The sequence below is a fragment of the Monocercomonoides exilis genome (assembly GCF_001643675.1).
Source record: "Monocercomonoides exilis strain PA203 chromosome Unknown scaffold31-1199392, whole genome shotgun sequence".
NCBI classification, from domain to species: domain Eukaryota; phylum Preaxostyla; order Oxymonadida; family Polymastigidae; genus Monocercomonoides; species Monocercomonoides exilis.
Window position 1 is genome coordinate 744,012 of NW_027150576.1, and position 17,985 is coordinate 761,996.

General features: G+C 33.5%; 3 protein-coding genes across 3 annotated transcripts; 1 reads left to right on the top strand and 2 right to left on the bottom strand.

Annotated features, from left to right (window-relative positions):
- Window positions 1–1,018: 1,018 nt before the first annotated feature.
- MONOS_11454 (uncharacterized protein) lies at window positions 1,019–2,776 on the top strand (the record flags this gene model as incomplete). The annotated part of the gene is made up of 3 exons (XM_067863985.1): window positions 1,019–1,304; window positions 1,616–1,954; window positions 2,154–2,776. The coding sequence occupies 3 exons, from the start codon at window positions 1,019–1,021 to the stop codon at window positions 2,774–2,776; spliced, it is 1,248 nt and encodes a 415-aa protein (XP_067724941.1).
- Window positions 2,777–5,940: 3,164 nt separating this feature from the next.
- MONOS_11455 (uncharacterized protein) lies at window positions 5,941–7,305 on the bottom strand (the record flags this gene model as incomplete). Its single annotated transcript, XM_067863986.1, has 3 exons — window positions 5,941–6,630; window positions 6,686–7,188; window positions 7,251–7,305. The coding sequence occupies 3 exons, from the start codon at window positions 7,303–7,305 to the stop codon at window positions 5,941–5,943; spliced, it is 1,248 nt and encodes a 415-aa protein (XP_067724942.1).
- Window positions 7,306–11,607: 4,302 nt separating this feature from the next.
- MONOS_11456 (uncharacterized protein) lies at window positions 11,608–17,764 on the bottom strand. The gene is made up of 3 exons (XM_067863987.1): window positions 17,710–17,764; window positions 17,457–17,591; window positions 11,608–17,272 (listed from the first exon to the last, which is right to left on the bottom strand). Exons 2-3 carry the CDS (start codon window positions 17,580–17,582, stop codon window positions 12,725–12,727), a joined length of 4,674 nt encoding a protein of 1,557 aa, XP_067724943.1. The 5' UTR covers window positions 17,583–17,591; window positions 17,710–17,764; the 3' UTR covers window positions 11,608–12,724.
- Between the last annotated feature and the right edge of the window lie 221 nt (window positions 17,765–17,985).

Genomic DNA, 17,985 nt, shown 5'->3' on the forward strand with positions numbered 1-17,985 from the left:
ATGCTTTAAACGTTTATGCATGAATCAGAATTAATGTTTGCAAGTTGTATTAAGTGTTTATTTTCCTGAATAATGTTGAATGTGTTGTTATGCGCATTTGAATATTCATGTTTTAATTAAGGCTGACAAAATGAAAATGCAGAACAAAATGATCGAGCAACAAACAGAGATATACCTTATAGTTTTGAAGAAGAAGAAATCTGTTTTCAGCAAGATGAAGAAAAGTGAGGAAATGGTTTTTTTAAAAGAAAGAAAGACTGGTGAGAAAAAGTGGAAATACGAAAATTGAGAGTGCTCATGATTCGCAAAACTCCAAACGGTAATTCTGGTTGAGGGAATGCTTAAGTTGAAAGATATTCTTTTATCTTAGAAAAGGAATTTAAAGAGGTAAATGAGGAAAGGAAAAAACAGAAATTGGGAATGCCATATGTTTCTTTTTTTGTTGGAAAGAGGTGAAGGGGCAAGTTGAATGTTTGAAGGATTCAGTGGAAACTCCTTGCCAGAAGAATGTGCAACCAAAGAAGAATAATTCAGATTCACACGTGTTTCAACAAGAGTCCTTGTATTTGTTATCGTTAACCTTCATAATTCTAAATATCAAATAATCTCATCTATAACTTCTTCTTCTTCTTCATATCCTTCGGCTTGCAATGATCTCTTCCTGCCTTCTCATTCTCACTATAACTTGAAAGGATTCAACGCAGAAACACTCAAAAACGCATTTATTCTCCATCAATGAAATACAGCTGCTCACGTGTTGTAGAAAGCAATGGCTCATTTTCATCGTTTCTTCATTTTTCTTCTTCTTCCAGATCAAATCCCATCTTCCTTATATATTTCATCAGTCTGATCTGGAGCAGCACGCCAATCAACTTTGCCATTTTGGAGTCGGAGAAGTGAAGAGAAGAAGGCAGCGAGGGATGAAAAGCCATTGTAATCTTCATCTTCATCTTCAGCGCCTTTATTTGACCCTTCGGATGCGTCGGTGGTGGAGGCGTCATACACGTCGACAGCAGCGATGGACGACATCCAGAGGCAGCTGAGGATTGTAGTTTCTGAGGTGGCTGGGGCGTTTGCGCGGAATATACCGCTGTCGCTGCAGACTCTGCGGGGATATGTTACGGTGCGGAGGGAGGTGCTGTATGGAGGTGTTGTGTGTGCCTGCTATGTGGAGCTTTCCTCGATGCTTTCGGTTCCGCTTGTGGCACCGCTTCCGTCGCTTGCAGCGTCGGTAGGCACGAAGTCGGGGAGAAAGCGGATCTTTGCGGAGGTAGATGTGAATGCGTTCTTGGAAGTTATAATCTGTTTGATCCTTCGCTGCTGCCGTCGGCGATAGCGCGGCTGGTGTCGCGATCGCCGCAGTCGAAGCGTGTGGTGTTGAAGAAGGTGTAAGATGAAGTGATGGGGCGAGGGGTTGCAGTTTGTGAAGTGGGGGAGATTGCGGAGATGGGGTTGTCGGTAGCGGGGCTGAGGATGAAAGATGTGGTTTTGTCGCTTGCAGCGATTGAGCTGGTGGTGATGGAGGAGCGAGAAGAGGTAGATGAAGGAGTAAGGGGAGGCAAAGAGTGAGGCAAAGAGGGAGAAGAATATGGAGGTGATGGGAATGAGGAAAAAGGCAGGTATCCGACAGCGCACAGAGAGTTTGTGGAAAGAATCAAAGAAAACCAGGGGAAGCTGGAAGAAGCGACGGCGCCGCTGGTTGTGGAGGCGCTTGGGCTGAGTGGGCTGAGGTTTGTGAAGTCTGGGGTTGGTACAGAGGATGGGGCTGAGGCGGGTTCAGACAAGCAGCGTTCTGTGGAACCAGAAGTATGCAGTTCTTCTCCATCTGATGTAATCCAACAGGAGATCTCAAGAGCAGCAGAAGAAGAAGCAGATGGGTCTTTTGACATAACTTCAGATAGAAGTTCAGAGGGAATGGGGAAAGATGAGGAACAGGTGGAAATGTCGAAAAGTGGTTTGGAGATGAATGAGGAATCAGGGAGAGAGGGTAATTCGATTGATTTGGAGGAAGAAGAGAAGAAACAGATGATAAATGATTGAGGAAAGACACACACAACAAAGCATTCCCGTATTTTCAAAAGCCAAAAGAACATATTCTCAAAAGTTAAAGAATATAACTGGGGATGAATTATGTGACACATTTTATGAACCAGAAAAGTCACCTGGGTCATTTTGTGGGGAAGAAACTCTGCCTCTTCTGCCACCTTTGGGAGAACAGAGGGAAGAAGGCGGGGAAGGGAAGAGAGGAGCGGCAAATAATCGTATTCTTTGTTGGCGCAATGACATTCGGAATTTTGGGAAAGGGAATGAGAAGGAGAAGGAGGATGATGCTCGCTCATCACAACCACAATCTCATTTTCCTTCAGATTCTTTCCATTCACCCACTTCTCCTCCTCATTCCTCACCATCTTCTCCTTCTGCGCCATCTTCACCATCATCTACTTCAAATGCATTGAATGTTGGGAGTCGGCCTCATTTTGAACATCCACGCAGCAGTGCTTCTGTTACGATGCAACAAGAAGAATGCAAACAGATTCCTCCATCATCATCATCATCATCATCTTCTTCTTCTTCTTCTTCTTCTTCTTCTTCTTCTTCTTCTTCATATTCCTCTTCATATATGATCTCGAATTCGAGTAGTTGTGATTGCGATTGCAATTGTTCATCGGCCAGCCAGCCATCTGCATCGCAATTGTTTCTGTCTGGCAGCACACAATTTGAGACTGTCTACCACACGCCGATTCTGTCAAAGATCCCACTTTTGGAGCACTTGTGAAGGATCTGCTTGCTCCTGTGTGTAAATGCCTTCTCCGCCTCTACACTCTTCAGATGCACTGCCTCTTCCTCTTCTTCGATCTCTTCCTCTTCATCTTCTTCGCTTTTATTTTTCTCAGCATTTTCATCACCGTTATGGATATCGTCACTTTCTCCTCCATCAACATCATCTTCCTTCTCATCATCTTCTTCAATCACAGTTTGTTTCATGTCTCCATTCGGATGATTATCTTTATTTGACTCAGCCACATCCAAATGTTTGCTGTTTGGCGAGCTATGTTAATTTTTGGATGAGTTGAGAAATGAAAAAGAAACTGGATCAAAAGGAGATGAGAAAGAAATGGCCAGAGAAATAACAGAAGGGCAATATAAATATGAAGAAGGAAAAGAAGACGAATATTCAGAGAAGAGGAGGGAGAATGAGAAAATTGGATTGATGATTGATGATTGGACTGTGAAAGAGGAAAGGGAAAAGCAGAAACGGAAATGATGATTGTATTTCTCCAATGGGTTCTATTTCTCCGAAATCTTCATCTTCTTTCTTCTTTCTTCTTCCTCGTCTGATTTATCATCAACTCCAACATCAAAACAAGCAAAATTATCTTCAATGCCTTCTTTTATTCTTTTTCATGTTCTCCTTCTTCTCCTTCTTCTCTTTTCCTGCCCCTCCTCCTCCTTTCTGTTACTGCATGTGCAAGCCTTGTGTAGAAAGCATCAATTTGTGATGTGCTAAACTCGTCTTTCTCTTTCGTTTTCATCTTCGCCTTTGACTCTTCCTGCGGTTTCCCTTTCCACTGCTCTGCGCTCAATTTGCTTCTGAAATCCACCAATTTTTGTTTCATCCATATGAGCATGCTCTCTTTTCTCTTCACCTTTTGGTGTTGTTCCAACAAAAGAGGACGAGTGAGATGCACTTGGCAGTTCGTATCTCCTCTCATTATCCATTCACCACATTCAACATAGCTAGTGCACTGAAGAAAAATGAAGAGCTAAAGCAGAGATGGATGCTCCACTGAAGAAGAGGAAAGCAATTCAGATTCACACCCAGCTAAGCTGCATAAGGTATTAATGGAGATGATGATGCTGCTTCTGACAATGACGACGAAGAAGAATAAGGAGTGGAAGGAGTGGAGGTGATACAGGGTGATCTGAAAGACGATAGAAGTAATCATGAACGCTGAGCAGATTCAAGCATTTCATCTCTTTCAGCTGAAAGAGAAGAGTCTGTCTTGTCTTGTCTTGCCAATAAACTGCCCATGCAATCAGAGCGAATCCGTAAAGATAGCAGGAAAATTGCAGTCTTCGGCTATGTGTTTCCTATTGTTTTCAAAGCAATTTGACAAATACTGTTGGCTTGAGTTTCTTAATGTGTTTAAATCGATACTCACATTACATACCATCAATTGCCCGCTTGCCACACTCATTACACACAGATTGCTCGCATCATCTCCATTCACTCCAGTATAATGATCCTTCATCCCCTCTTTCAGTCAATCCTTCTTTTCTGTATGCTGATATGCTCCATTTATCCAATAGCACACTCTCTTATCATTAGTATTTGTTGTGTACGATTCATAGAACGGATTGCTCAAAGAAAGGAGATTGTATCGATCTTCAAAATGAACATCGTGGACATATGGAGTGGAAGCGTTGCAACTGCAATCGTGGAAGAAGAAATAACAATAATGATTGCTGCTTGGAGCTGTTTGTTGGTTTAGATAAAAATACAATCCTTCACCATTGTACGATGCGGAACACGAAATAAATTGGAGGCTCCTCATTTTGAATGCAGAAAGTACATTGAAACAATGCATCGCAACTCCAAATTGATTTGTTAGAAAACAAGAAGTGAACTAGCACTCAAACACACAAGCGCTCTCCCCTTTACCACTTTCTGTTCCAACAAAGATAGGAAAATCTGAAAATTTCTGGGAAGAAATCATTTTTCTTTATTCTGCTTTGAACTTTTGATTATTCAATTTACAGATTTACGGAGTTGTATAAAAAATCAAAGTTTAAAGTCCCTTTCATCGTTTTATAAATGTTTCTTCTTTCATTGTGTAAAACCGTTCAAATATTGCATATCACCTGTTCTGTTTATATTTTGATAAGTATCGTTTTTAAGGTTTTGTAGAATAAATTGTCATTCCATTCTATCTCCAAACATTTGGTGCAAATTCTCAGTTTTTCTTTTAATTGTTTGAGACCATAACTGTTTGAAAAAAACTTATCAGTATTGAACTTCCATGAATTAATATTATTTGATTATCTTTTCGCGTTCAAAAATTTCAGCACTTCCAAATCGGCAAAAAGGATCAGAAAAAAATTTGTTGATGGATCAATTGGAATAAGCTTTGATCTTTTTGGAATAAATTTGTTTTATTTTAATTAATCTTTTTATTTCAATAAATTTTTATAATTCCAATTCCATCTGTTGATGAAAGAATTGGATAACAATATTTTTTTTCAAAGAAATCTCATTCTTTTCAAACATCACAAAATACTGAACATTGATTTCTAAACATTTGAAACCAATAACGAAAAAACAACAAATCTCTCATTCCTTTTTTCTTTTGAATGGAAAAGTATTCATTTTTGTAAAAATAGTCAAACAAATAATATGTTCAGTTTTTTTTTTTTTTTTATTTTAGTATTTTCCAAAGATTTTCCTTTCTTCTCCAATATTATTTTTTTGAAAGAAGCAAACTTGCCTATTCTTTCACACAAAAATTTTTGGAAAAAAAATTCTATTCAACTTTAAAATTTTGGAAAATACATTTTGAAGTGACTCTCAAATCTGACTACAAACAATTAAAAAAAACGCTTTTTGAAAATGCCAAACCAAACAAAAAAACCATTCAACTGTCACCCGCAAAAATTTAGTGATGTGAAATTGTTTCAACAGGACACAAATGAATGGCTCAATTGAAAAATTAGAAAAAAAAAAAATAAAAGCAATAAAAAAAGAATTATGCCTTTTCCCTCTCTCTAAACAAGAGAGGGATTCAACAAAAATAAATAAAAAAGAAATACAATCTGCTTCATTCTCGATAGTCCCCAAAAATATCAAAGCATTTCAAAACACAAATTTGAAACAATAATTTTGCTTACAAAAACACTAAATACTCTTTTAGACTTTCTCTCATTATACGAAACATTTTGAAGCTATTTTTTTCCCATATGTCGAAAACTGTTGATGATGTCTTCGTATCCTTGCTCTTCAAACTTTTCAAGTGCTTCTCTTTTCAAAGCTTTCTCTTTTGTTCCCTTTTGCTGAACATCATCCTCTAATCCTCTTGAAATATATAAAAATAATTCCAGAGACTCACTTGAAATTGTCTTCTTCAATGTTGATTGCTGAATATCCTCCAAAAAGAGAACTAATATATCACTCTCCAAAATAGAGAAATCGTAAATTGACAAGTACACCTGTCGATGAAAATACTTTATAATTGCATCAGATAATTCTGGTTCATCATTCCTTGATGCTCTGCATAGCTTGACAAGGCAGCAAATCAGTTCATCAAATTTCCCTTTCAACGTTCTGTAATGCAAAGGCATATTACTGATTGTGTTGATCCATCTTTTCATCACTGAAACTTCTTTTTGCTCTTTCCAATTCTCTTTTTCCTTCTTCCAATTTACACACTTTGACAGCTCTTCAAGTTCTCTTTTTGCTTCTTTTCCAAAATGTAGCTCATTCACAATTACTTCATTCAAGCTTTTGTCAGTGTCCAATCTGTTTCCCAGAAACTGCCAAACAGACTGATATGCAAGTCGAGTCAAGTTGTGATGATCCTGGTGATACTTGATGATTTCTGTGACCTCATTCAAATACAGTTCTTTTTCAACCCTCTATTCAAATACAAGAAAGAAATGAAAATGTCAAAAGGAACAGAAATGTTCATACGCAATGTTTGTTAATGTTGCTTAGAGCCAACAAAGCCATTTCCACTTCTTTTTGCGCTTCTTCGTTTTCCTCTTTGATCTGTGCAACATTCAGCAAGCTTGACACACAATATGAATAAACATCCTTTGGAAAAGTTTCAGATTCCATTGTCATGCTTAGAAAACATTCGATAAGATCGATAAGAAGCTTTTCATTCTTTTCTTCTTTTCTTCTTTTTTCTTTAAAAATCATCCTTCTAAATATGTCTCCAAGTGAAGAAACATCGAAACTTTCATCGGTGATCAAGAACAATAATTTGAAATAGCCCATGTTTCTAAAAAACAATGTTGCATTTTCGGCTGTCATTTTATCATGATTGATCAATTCATTTATATCTCCAAATAATGTCACAGACATGACATAATCCAAATCATTTTTGTTCATTTCATCAATCATCCCATTCATCTCCATGATTTTCTGCTTTTGTTCCGCTTCATTAAGTTTTGGCAACTTTATGCCAAAACCTGTTGTTAAAATTAATAAGTACTCTCTATTCAAAAAAAAAAAAAAAAAAGCAAAAACAAACTTATAAATTTTCCAATCAGTTCTCTATTCAATCTTTTCTTTGCAATTGAACTCATTTCGATTGTGGTATATTCTGGACAAGTGAAAAGAAATGGCAATTCAATTTACGAAATGATTGACAGAAACAAACATCTTCCTTATCCTTCAAAAACCTTTGAGAATAATGACAGATCAAATGGATTAGCCTGATAAAAATATGATATTATTGGAAAAAGAAGAGGTAAAACCGGTCAATATGCTTTGGCTAGAGGATCAATAAGATCCTTTTTTCTCCTTGCGATCAATCCTATAATAAAGATCATTATCATGAAGATTATTTCGTTAAACTTCTCAGTTAATAACACATGAATGTTCTTTCAATGCTTTTAAATTGATGAAATAATACACAGTTATATTGGTTTTCTTTCTCCAAAAATATCTCGAATTTTATTCCGATTTAAAAAAAAGAAAAGAGTATCGTTGAAGAAAACTCCGATTTCTTTAAGAAAAAGCTTTTCATCTGCAAATAAGCCTTTTTTGTTTTCGCATTTTGAAAAGAAAGCAAAATTGTTTGAGCAAAATTATTTATATTGCATATTTTAGAAACTTATGTAAAGAGAAGTGAGCGTCCAAAGGATGAAATCTGAATAAACTTTTTTCATTCAAATAAACAGACTTCATTCGAATAAACTATCACTATCTTGAATATAACATTTTATCCCTCCTCATTTGTCTCGTTCAAAAATTTCAATATCATTTCTATCTGTCATTTCAAAAAATTATTGTGTGGGCACAATCCCAATAGGTGGACATAACCCATTATAAAATATGGAAAATTCAAATAAAAAATCAGAAATATCCAAATTGATCCAAACCTTCAACGATGAAGATAAAACTTTTGATTTTCTTGTTGAAAGGAATTTGGTTAAGAAACAAATTAACTGCAGCAAATACAAAAAGATGATTGGATTCAAAAAAGAAGCAGATGAAAGATTTCGCTACCGTTGCCAGCACCAATCAGTCAGCTTAAGGAAAAATACAATTTTTGAAAATATTCGAATAAAAATGCATCAATTTATGAAATTGTCACTACACTTTTGGATAAATATTACGGCAAAACAGGCAACTTTACTTACAAATCTATCCAAAAACACGGTTTACCATATTTATTCTCTTTTTAGGAGCGCTGTGTCCCGGGAAATGCAGATTATGAAGAGAAGGATTGGTGGAGTCAATAGAATAGTTCAAATAGATGAGATGCCATTATTTCGCAGAAAATATAAAAAAGGAAGAAAAAAACCTCAGCAGTGGGTTTTCGGTGGCATTGGAGAACCTCAAACAGGAAAAGGAAAAAGCAATATGTTTTTTTGGAAATGGTTCCAGATAGAAAAAAGCACACTTTGCATTCTTCAGAAAGAAGGACATTTATTTGGGTTCAATAATCAACAATGACAGCTGGCGGGCCTACAATTAAATGGAAAATCTTGGTTTCACACATGGGATGGTCCATCACAAAAAAACATGTATTAATAAAGATACAAACACTCACACTGACAGCATAGAAGGTCTCTAGTCCTTGTTTCGTGAAAGTTTACCACCACATGGAATCAGACATTCTGTAATACAATCAAACATGGATTCTTTCGCTTGCAAAAGGCAAGAAGACAGCACTTATTACACGTTTTTGGATTCCTTGACCGTCAATAATATTTATTAACAAATGGAAGTTTGAATTTTTAATTTTTAAATCAATTAACTTTTTTTTTCTTTTTTCAGATGAAATAAATAATATAGATGAATCAGAATGCAGCAAGTTAAAGCACATCACATGCTGAGTTATTGTTTTCTATTCATTCATTTTTCAAGCCATTCAGTGTTATTCTTTATTATTTTTTTATGAACAAACAATAAAAAAAATTTTATTGTCTTATTTTTTATTTTCTAAGCAAATCACCCACCAGCGCTTTTCATTTTTAACATATCTTCAACAAAAAAACATGATTTTAAAATTTGAATTTATTTCTTTTTTTCTCTTTTCAAATTAAAAATTATGTGTTATGTCCTCCAATTGGGATTGTACCATTGTGTGATTTCTTAATGTTTGTGCAATATGGGACGTAATATTTCGCTTTATGAATTTTGTTCCACTCAATTATTTTTAATATTTTTCTCAATTTTTCCTTATTTTCTTTATTATTGTGCATGTGAATGTTAGACTTGAAATGAAACGATAAAGAAAAAGTTTGGAATAAAACTCGTTTTTTTTTCACAAATGAAATAATTTCGCCCCGTATCTATAAAGGTTGATCTTTTGATGGAAATCGAAATGTTTACGTTGGGGGAGCAATTAATGTTGCTTCAGAAAGAAGTGCATATCGAATAAATATTACTCTATTTCCCCCCATTTTCTGCAGATGTTCAGATATGCGAGAACTTTTGGATTGAACTGTCCGATGAATTCTACTTTTTCAATTTTATGATCCATTTCCTCTGCACTTCTTCATTCTCAAAATGTGCCAAACATTTGCTCTACAAGAAGCTTCTGCCAAACACTGTATCCACGCAGCAGCAGAACTGATTGCAATCTTTCAACTCATTTCATGTTTCAAGAACAAATATGCCTTCAAATAAATTGTCCCACCGACTTCTCCCACAACCAGCCAAGCTCATGCTGAACTGATTGAGTCAGTGTTCATTCTTTCCAACCACAAATTACCTCCACACAACATGAAAAAAAATACTACAATTTGACACGAAACAATCACACAGGAGCCAAACAATATCAATCAATATACCCTTTGTGGAAAACCAGGAAGTCACAAGTCATAATCATCAGTTTTTTTCAACGTAAAAGTCCTCTCAATTCATTTTTAATGCTTTTATTTTTGTTTTGTCAGATATTTGCGAATACTTAATTTTGTGTTTGTTAAAAAATGATATGATTTCAATTATTTAATTATTTTTTATAATTGATCAAAACCATGAAGATGAAAAAATTTGTTGACAAACTCAACTACAGCTTGGAAGAACGGTATCCAAAAAAATATTTCAGCAGACATTGAAAACAATTTATATTTCTTTTAACATGCAACTATAATTTTAGAACATACATACCTCATGCCTTTTTTTGGAAGAGTGTACATTTTTTGTGATAACCTATCGAAAAGAAAGTTTGCAGTCTGCTTATTTTTTGTATTATGTTTATTTTATAATTTTTTGTTTTGTATTATTATTTGAATGCTTCAAAAACGAGGTTTGAACTGCAAAAATATATGAGTCAAACGGTAAAGTTAATTTGCGTTAAATTTGTTCAACGAAAAATGACACTTTGTTTGTTTGTTATTTAAACAAGCAAGTTGCTGTTGTGTTAATTTTGATTTGCGTTAGTGCATATTCAGTGAAATTTTTGAAATATTATGTTTATTGAAATTTCTTCAATTCTTTTTAGCAAAATTATTTATCTCCAGCTTTTATTATTTTTCTTTAATCTGTACTCAATATGTTGTGTATGTTGTTTATATTTCTTTAAATACTTTTTTGTTACGATAGTATTTATTGATTTGAAATATGTTGTTTATTTGATAATAAATTGTTCAAGTTGTTTCGAAATGTCAATATTATTTAGTAATTGTGTTGCTTTGATATTTTATATTTAATGATTGAGATACTGATTGAAATAAAAGATTATTTTATATTTTTATTACGTTTCAAATATGAAAAGTTATTTTTTGAACAAAAAATTTCAAATAATGAAAATAACAATAAATATGAAATTGCGAGTGATATTCACCATTCGATATTTTGCATATTATTCCACATTTATATGAAAAATCGTTTATGCAGATTAATGTACGAAATAATTCATTTTTTTAATAAAAACAACATATTCCATATCAATAAATATTATTGTTACAAAAAAGCACACCAAAAATTATTCAAAATGAGAATTTTTGCAATCGAATTAATAATTTTTCAAACGAATTATAAAAATTTTCATTCAAATTAATAATTTTTGCGTTCTCAATGAAAAAAACTTATGTTTTCTTATGAATAAAAATTATTTGAAATTATTAATATTTTTGTCAGAATAAAAAAAATTTCAAAAATTTTTCTTCCCGTGAAAGAAAATAATGATAACACAAAATTATTTCCGATTCAAAAGTGGAAGACTGATTTTCACAAAATTTCGTGAGAGCGCGAAAAAATTTTTGTTAGGTTTTCAACAATTATTAATTCGAATTCAAAAATTATTATTTCGTATGAAAAACTTATTAATTTGTTTGCAAAATTATTATTTTGAATTTAAATTTTATTTTTTTGAATGCAAAATTTCTCATTTTGAATAATTTTTGGTGTACCTAATCAGATTGAAAAAAATATCAAATTGGAGAACAAGCAAATTGAAAATATCAATCAGAAAATAAACAAGCGAACTGACAACTGCAAAATCCATAATTATGAAAAATTGGAAAAAAAAATCTGAAAATAAAGCAAATTATAAAAACAAGGATTTTCTATTTGACAATGCATAAAAAGTACTGAACGCACCAAGGATGAATTAGTAATAAGTCATGTGCAAAAAAAAATTTTTTCATATGAATGCTGACAGAAAACACGAAAATAACTGGTTAATCTCGTTGAGACAAGTTGATATCATTGACTAAAATATTAAAAAAAAAATATTTGTGAAAATAAAACTGATATACTTCTTCAAAGTCTTCTTCTTCTTCTTTTTTCTAGTTCCGGAAGCAGCTCCATTTGCCAGATTGAAACACAAGGAAAATTAAAGGCGACAAAGCGAATAATTCACGCAAATGAATGTGAAATTACAACAAAAGAAAACTGTTCTATGATCAATCGGTGTGAAAAAAAGAACTCAAATAAAATAAAATAAAATATGATAAAATAGAGTGAAAATAAACTGAAATAAATAAATAAAAAAAGAACCGAAAAAAATATGAGTGTTGAAAATTTTACAATAAATAATAACAAAATTGATCTTTTTGTATTCTTTTTATACAAATCTCTTTTAAAACGCATCGAAAAGCAACATAGAAACGAAGTTTTACATCAAGACAGAAAGAAATATGGATTTTCAATGAATGACATTGAAATTTAACTTCTACGCAAAAAAGAGATCATCTCTTTATAAAATAAAACAAATGAAAATAATCAAGTAACAAAAAATTAATTAATAAATAATAATAATATTAAAATACAATGTTAAAATAAATATAAATAAAATAAAACGTTCAAATAATCTTTAATTGAAATATCTCAAATCCCCCGCTCCAATTTCAACGCAAATTCTAACTCTGAACGAGTTGAAGTTTATTTCAGCTTTAAAACGAACATAATTAAATTCGTTATTATTTATTTATTTATTTATTTATATAATTATAATTAATACACTATTGCCTTCTATTTATATCCTTCTTTTTTTTAATTGCTCCAAAGATGGTACAAGCCAATCACACATCTGTTCATATTTCTGATTTATTTAAAGTCAAATGCCTCAATTTCATATTCTTGCTCACTTCGAAATAGTCCGTCTTTCTTTTCTTTCTCTTCAAAGGAATAAAAATTTTCATTTTTTGCTTCTTTTTCAGGTTCATTTTCAGGATCAATTTTTGATCCATTTTGTGTTTGTATCAGAGGCAAGGGAGATGTCAATGGTGAATACTCATTTTGAGACTGATAAGTTCGCAAATAAATGTCATCATTAATATCTGAATGAAAACAAGGCTTATCAGATATGTCGAAAGAGAGAAGAGAAAAAGAGGAAGAGGAAGAGGAAGAAGAAGAGGAAGAAGAAGGAAAAGAAGGAGGAAAAGAAGAATAAGTCTGAAGATTGAGGCAATCTTCGATGAAATCAGAATAATAAGGGTTGGAGAAGGAAGAGATGGGAAGAGAGGAAGAAAATGAGGAAGCGAATAGAGATGCAAATGTTGAACAAGAAGTCGATGAAGAGGAAGAGGAAGATGAGGAAGATGATTGAGGCGAAGAAGAAGAAGAAGAAGAAGAAGAAGAAGAAGAAGAAGAAGAAGAAGAAGAAGGCAATTCTTGTGTTGGAATTTGATCTTCTTTGTTTGCTTTCAATAAAGGAGGAGAAAAGTGCGGATGAATAGAAGGCGAAGAAGGATATGAATACGAAGACGAAGAAGAAGAGGAGGAGAAAATAGATGACGAATTAGAAGAAGCAGAAGAATTTGAAGAAGAATTAGAAGAATTAGAAGAAATAGGCGAAGGACTAAAAGATATAGAAGAAGCAGAAGGAGCAGCCATTATTTTCAAAGAAGGCTCTGATTGTGAACGAATTTGTGATTGAGACTGAAGACAACGAGATAGTTCCATTTTTTGAGGAATTAATTGCTTTGTATGAAATTCTGATTGAAATCCAGGTTTAAATTGAAATTCAGATTGGATTTGAAATTGATGCTGAAATTGTTTTTGAGGTTGATTTTGAAGATAATTTTGATATTTATGTTGATGTTTATGTTTATGTATATGTTGATACTGGCTTTGGCTTCGGTTTTGAAGTTGATTTTGTGCATAAAATTGAGGATGAAATTGAGGTTGAGGTTGAGGCAAAGGCATAGGTAAAGGTAAAGGCAAAGGCAATGAATAAGATGGAAGAATACCGCTAAATGCACGAGTAGCGGAAGGCTGTGAATTTTGATAAGGAAAAGGATAAGGAGAAGCATTAAAAGAAGAAGGTGAAGAAGGAATTGAAGAAGAAGAAGAAGATGCAAATGAATCAGAAGAAGCCGAAGAATTGGCTGCTGATAACGCTGTATGTTTAGACAAAGATGGCTTTGGAACAAATCTCGTTGAAATATCCTGATTAACATTGATTTGCTTTTCATATTGTTCATTCGAAGCTTTTGAAATATTCTTCTTATTCAATTCATCAGAAATGCAGTTTTCTTGCCTTTTTATCAAAATTTCGTTTTTCTTTGGCATAATCTTCACATTCGTTTCATTCTTTGTGTTCTCTTCCGATTCAAAGTTTGTTTCCATTTTTGTTTCAATTTTAGTTTTTTGCATCGGTTTCAGTGTTGGAGCCACAAATTCAGGAGATTTGAGGAAAATCGGAGATTTTCCCTCTAATTCCCCTGGAGAAAATGATAATTTCTCCGTTTTTCCGATGAATTGCAAGTATTTGTGCTCAATTTGTTTGATTTCTGCGTCAATTTTCTCTCTCTCAAGTTGAATGGTTTCTGGATCTTTTTGCTCATTTCGATAAATTTTCCTGTTTGTTCTGTGATTTGCATAGAAATCTTTTCCACTTTTAAGAATTTCCATTTTTTCTTCTCCTTTTCCTCCTTTTTCTTCTATCTCTTTCAGCATCTGCTCTTTCTTTTCTATTGCCAAACATCTATTTGAATTTATTCCAACATTATTTTCTTCTTCCTTCTCATTCTTCTTTGTCTTTAATTCACAACCAAATTCATCATCATCATCATCATCATCAATAACAATAAATTGATCGTCATTTCCATGTTTCAAGCTTCCTAAATTAACAATTAACGGTTTTGCCGGCGAATTAACCTTTGAAAGTGGGACAGAAAGTTGCTGGGGCACCGACGGAATTATCGGAACATATTTATTTTTCAATGAAAAATTTTTGTTATTATTTTCAGTGTAAATACAGCCAAAAGCAGAATTTGATGAAATTTCACTGGATTTTGGTTGAAAATAGCTGGAAAACTTGTTTTGCTCATATTTCTCATTGTAAACATTATGTATATTATTATTTGTTTTCTGGTTGTATGTGATTTCTTCTTTTCTGTTTTTGTATGTTTTGTTTGCTTTTCCATTAGAATTTCCCGAAAAAATTGATTTTTTAGCTGAATTTCTGATGGATTCTCTATCTTTATCACAAGGCAACAAGCATGAATTCAATTTTTCTTTGGCTCCAATAGAAAATTGTGATTGAAAGGAAGGCAAATAATTAGAAGAAGAAGAAGAAGAAGGAGGAGGAGAAGAACGATAAGGAGAGGGATAAGAAGAATAAGATGGAGGAGAAGGAGAAGATGAAGAAAGAGAAGAAGAAGAAGAAGAAGAACCTGAACAATAACTCAATACAGAACTTTTCGCATATTCATATGGCAAATCCAAAATTGGCTTAAATTTCACAGAAAATTCATTTTTTTCTCTAATTTCACTGGAATTTGCTACCAAACGCCCCGGAAGCAGAATGCGAGGAGGCAAAACGGGAATTAATGGAGATGTGTCAGCAAAAAGGGAAGATTTAACAATATTATCTGAAAGAACATCTGAATCATTGCGCTGTTCATTTCTTGCAGAAATTGAAGAATTTGGGTGAAGATTTGAAGAGAAAGAAGGTTTGAATTCTTTTTTGGTATTATTTTTATCGCTTATTTCTTCTTCTTCCTTTTCTACTTCTTTTTCTTCTTCCTCTTTTTCTTCCATTTTTACTGTAACTTTAATTTTTTCTTCTCTTTCTCTTTCTTCTCTTCCCTTTTCTCCCTTTTCTCCTTTCTCTTTTTCTTTCTCTTCTTCTTCTTCTTCTTCTTCCCTTTTCACTTCAACTTCACCAAATGTATAAGAACATATAGAACCAAGTGAAGGCGAAGAAGACGATGGAAGAGGCAAAAGAGGCGATTGAGGCGATTGAGGAGATTGAGGAGATTTTTGTATGCTTTCAAGCAAATTCACAGGTGAAAAGGTAGTTTTCATTGAATTTTGTTCAAAATTAACCGTTTTTGATGATTTTGATGATTTTGATGATTCTGTTGATTTTAATGAAGAAAATTGAGGATATTGAGAAGAATAACAAGATGTTTGATAATCAATTGCATTTGAAGAAGGCTGAAAAGAATTGTTTGAAGAGGAATACGAAAATACGCTGGAAGCTGGTTTTTCTGATGTGCTTACAAGTACTGGTGAATATGACTCAGAAGAAGGAGAATATCTTTGAATGGGCTGAGAAGAAGAAGAAGAGGAGGAGGAAGAAGAAGAGGAAGAGGAAGAAGAGGAGGAAGAAAAAGAGGAAGAAGAAGAAGAGGAAGAAGAAGAAGAAGAAGAAGAAGAAGAAGAAGAAGAAGAAGAAGAAGAAGAAGAAGAAGAAGAAATGGAAGAAGAAGAGGAAGAAGGAGGAGGAGGAAAAGAAGAAGAAAAAGACGATGAAGACGATGAAGAAGACGAATAACAAGAAGAATTTGAGGAGGAGGAGGAAGAAGATGAAAATTTTCGAAAATAGTTCGATTCTTCTCCTTTTTCTCTTCCTTTCTTCCAACTCATTCTGTTTTTCCATTTTAATTTTGAATGGTTCATCGTATTTCTAACAGAAGACGAAAAATGATAGCATTTCTCATACGTTCTGCTCATTTTCGTCGTTTTATAAGAATCTGCCTTGTTTTCTCTCGCTTTTTGCCATTTTGAGTTGGAATGTTTGCAAAAACGCGAAGCAAAAAACGGCAAAACGAAAGACGGCGGATAACCTGGCGGATTTGCCTGCACAACACGGAAAAACGGATCATTTGTTTCTTGTGAGACTTCAGGGCTTAGAGAACTTTGAGTGTTCTGAGAAGAATGAGAAGAAAGATGAGAAGAAAGATGAGAAGAATAAGACCGATGAAGAGTATGTTTTCTCGTTTCACTTTTGGAAACATGATAACTTTGGCAACTTTGGCAACTTTGTTGTTTTTGATAGTTTTGACAGTTTTGATTGCTTTGATAACTTTGCCTGATGCTATTTTCGTGATTCTCTCTTTCTTCTTCCAACAGCGCTTCCTCCACTTCTTTCGAAATCGCATCAAAAATCGTTTTTTCGACCTCCACTTTTGAGGGAATTTCAGATTTCTCATAAAAGATAGGAATAAAAGGCACAGGAATTGGGGTCAGCATCTCTTCGTAGCTGTGCACATGTGTTCCTTCGCACATTCGGAACAGCCGAACAGAAATCGTTTTTGTGCCGATCTTCTTCTTGTTCAGCAGCTCAACCGCCATTTTGGCTGACTCAGAGTATTTGAACCGGATGAAGCCATATTGAAGAGATTCGCCCGTTCTGGCTGATATCTGAATAAAAAAAATTTTTTATTAAATAGAGAATATTTTAAAATTAAAACAAAAAAACAAAATGAATCATGAAAATAAGAAGGAGAAAAAGAAGAATAAAACGAAATAAATTCAAAAGAAAAAATTAAATAAAATTAAAAAGAAACATTTGAATTAAATCAAAAGAGAAAATTGAAAACCACACCTGAATGTTAGCGTAAGTTAAAGGCCCAAAATTCGCGAATATTCTTGCAAAGCGTTCAGTTGATATGTACTGCGGGATGTGGTTGACTGCAATTCCAAAGGGATCGTTATCACCAGCCTTCAGCATCCTTTTCTTCTTTGAATCGAAAGAAGAAGAAAATAAAACATTAATTGCACAGATTTATCGCAATTCGAGAAATACACATGAAATAAACAGTAACGCAGAGGAAATAGAGAAAACGCAAAAAACAAACTTGTATGCCTCGAGGTTGGAGAAGATCAAATGCAACTCAAAACAAATAGAAGATAAAAATGGGTGTGCATCAGATTTCTTGAATTATTGAAAATGCCGGAATCTCCTCAAAAATATTAAACGAAAACTGCGAAAATGTCACTTGGAAACGAAAGAAATAGATAAAATTTCTTTTATCCCTCGGATGAATGACATATTCATTTGAAGAAGAGAATAATGGAATTAAAATAGAAATAATCTTCTTTTCAGAAAAATTGAAGAAAGCAAATAATTCATT

What these genes read in the sequence shown, in the direction of transcription:
- MONOS_11456 (XM_067863987.1), bottom strand. Translation starts at nt 17,582, where the DNA reads ATGCTGAAGGCTGGTGATAACGATCCCTTTGGAATTGCAGTCAACCAC. An exon ending in TAACTTACGCTAACATTCAG is followed by an intron (nt 17,273 to 17,456) that starts GTGTGGTTTTCA and finishes TTTTTTATTCAG; the next exon opens with ATATCAGCCAGAACGGGCGA.